Raw genomic sequence first — 2,187 nt, forward strand, 5'->3', positions numbered from 1 at the left:
GGCTGGCGGTGTGGGGGATGCGGAGACAGCCTTGACCGGGGCGGGCTCTGAGCTCGCGGGAAAAGCTTGTCATCCGAGCGCCGAGGACGCCATGGAAGGGGGAAGGCTAAAGAATGACGTGATCTGACTCGGCTTTCACGAGATTTGGGGTGGATTCTGGATCTGTTTTGACGATGGAGCAACTTGGTGTATGAGGTGTGGAGGGTGACACAGGAGGGGTCGAGGACGAGTCCCCTGGCCCCCCGGCGTAGCCAAATCTTCGGGAGTGCTAGAGGCAGTGGCAGGGGCCCAGGGTTTGAGGTGTTCTCGGCGCTTCCGTTGGGAGTTGTGCTTTTTTCCTGTGTTCGAGGAAGCGATGGGTCACAGGAACACTGATGTCCCCAGGTCCCCAGGTGACGTGTCACCCAGCAAATGAAGCAGACCCCCGCTGCAGAGGCTCACAGCCTTGGCGTGTGCACCACTGAGTCTTAGCTTCTAGAGCAAAGGGCTCGAGACTCATGTGAGTGTCACCCAGATAGACCGTCTTTTAACTGGTTTAAAAGGAAAAGCAGGGAAGGATGGGAGGAGCACTGCATAGCCGCGTGGGCTCCAGCTGCCTTGTGGTCCCTCGACGGGAACGCGTTGCACTTTTCTCTAGAAGTACGGCTTGAGCATGGTCTGACTTGCGTTGAGCTTGAGCAAGCAGTGCATGTTGAGAATTAGCTGCAGTCACGGTCCGCGGTAGCTGAGTTTCCATTCACGTTCCTGGCGCGGTTGAGGCTGGCATTTATGTCCCCTTCACTGTTAGAACCGTCTCATAATCTCGCTGGACGGGACTTCGGGCGCATGGCCGTGGGCCATGGGGTTCGCTGGGCCCGGGCTTTCCTGCTGCATTTGCCGCATACCTGCTCGAGCGGGTTCAATGACCACATCTTGAAAGGTTTAATAATAGTACCTACTTAACTGGGTTGTTGGACAATCGTGATAAAATAATGCACGTCCAGGTGTATCCGGCACTTGCTCAAGAATCAATAAACATGGGCTGTTATTAATATTGGTTACTCTATGGCCATTGTCTTACACATGAGACAATTAAGGCGAAGAAAAATTGTACATAACTCGGCCCAAGTGACATAATTAAATTTGAAAACTAAAATCCCATGTCTTTTAGTCTGTCTCCAATGTTTAAGGTAATGAAACATTTTTTAAAAGTGGTGGATGGCCTTTTTCTTTTTATAATTGTTATAAAAAGCAGATCATTTTGGAATGTTGCTTTTCCAAACGTGTATCGTTTTTTCTTTCAGGATTTGGAGTTCCATGGAGTGATGAGGTTTTATTTTCAAGATAAAGCTGCTGGAAATTTCGCAACAAAGTGCATCCGGGTCTCTAGTACTGCCACAACTCAGGACGTGATCGAAACGCTGGCCGAGAAGTTCCGGCCGGACATGCGGATGCTGTCATCTCCCAAGTATTCGCTCTATGAGGTGCACGTCAGTGGAGGTCAGTGCGTGTCCCGCTCTCGTAAGTAGGTGGCTCTCTGGCCGGTCCCTTTTGATCGCACTGCTGGCCACCTCTGGCTTTTTCTGGAGAGGCTCAGGGAGCAGCGGACAGGTTAGCAAAGCTGTCGTGTGTCCGGGAAATGTTCTTGTGAGCTCCTAGCACATATGTTTGTTGGCAGTTGGAAAGAATATATTAATTTTTTGTATGCTTGTGTCTCCTAACGTGAGTAGCATGGCATTTCATACTTAAAATTATCCTGCAGACCTCAGTTTCACACACATCGATAATATAGTGTGCTGCTTGCTTTTGGAGAAATATTTCATGTTAACTCTTATGTGTAGATTATATTACAGTTAATTATAACCCAGTTCAATATCAGTATGAATCATCAGTCTTACTATAATTTGCAATGTGAAACAGCATATTTTCATTATTCTGAAAATACCGTATATATCTGTATCAAATAATAGTTTAAGTTGGACTGATGAGAAATGTAGACATTTATAAATTTTTATGAGTGCTTTACAAGTGTTGAATCACCTGTTAAAAAAAACTGCATCAAGCGAAGGGTTTACATGCAACACAGACTCTGTCGGAACCCCGGTTAGATTCCACCCACGAATCCTGTTGAATGTTATCTACTTATTTTTTGCTTCAGAGACCCAGCTTGCTTTGCACCTTTGAAATTGTGCTCATGTTTTGTGCTGT

The 2,187-nt window shown here is 47.1% G+C and overlaps 1 protein-coding gene across 1 annotated transcript in view; it reads left to right on the forward strand.

Moving 5' to 3' along the window:
• Nucleotides 1–1,257: 1,257 nt before the first annotated feature.
• AFDN (afadin, adherens junction formation factor) overlaps nt 1,258–2,187 on the forward strand; it is an 88,290-nt gene continuing 87,360 nt past the window's right edge. Inside the window, exon 1 of the mRNA XM_023521716.1 lies at nt 1,258–1,479. Within this exon, the coding sequence (XP_023377484.1) occupies nt 1,305–1,479 (175 nt within the window). The 5' untranslated portion in view covers nt 1,258–1,304. The remainder of the gene's footprint in view (nt 1,480–2,187) is intronic.

The sequence above is a fragment of the Pteropus vampyrus genome, unplaced genomic scaffold, assembly GCF_000151845.1.
Source record: "Pteropus vampyrus isolate Shadow unplaced genomic scaffold, Pvam_2.0 Scaffold312, whole genome shotgun sequence".
NCBI classification, from domain to species: domain Eukaryota; kingdom Metazoa; phylum Chordata; class Mammalia; order Chiroptera; family Pteropodidae; genus Pteropus; species Pteropus vampyrus.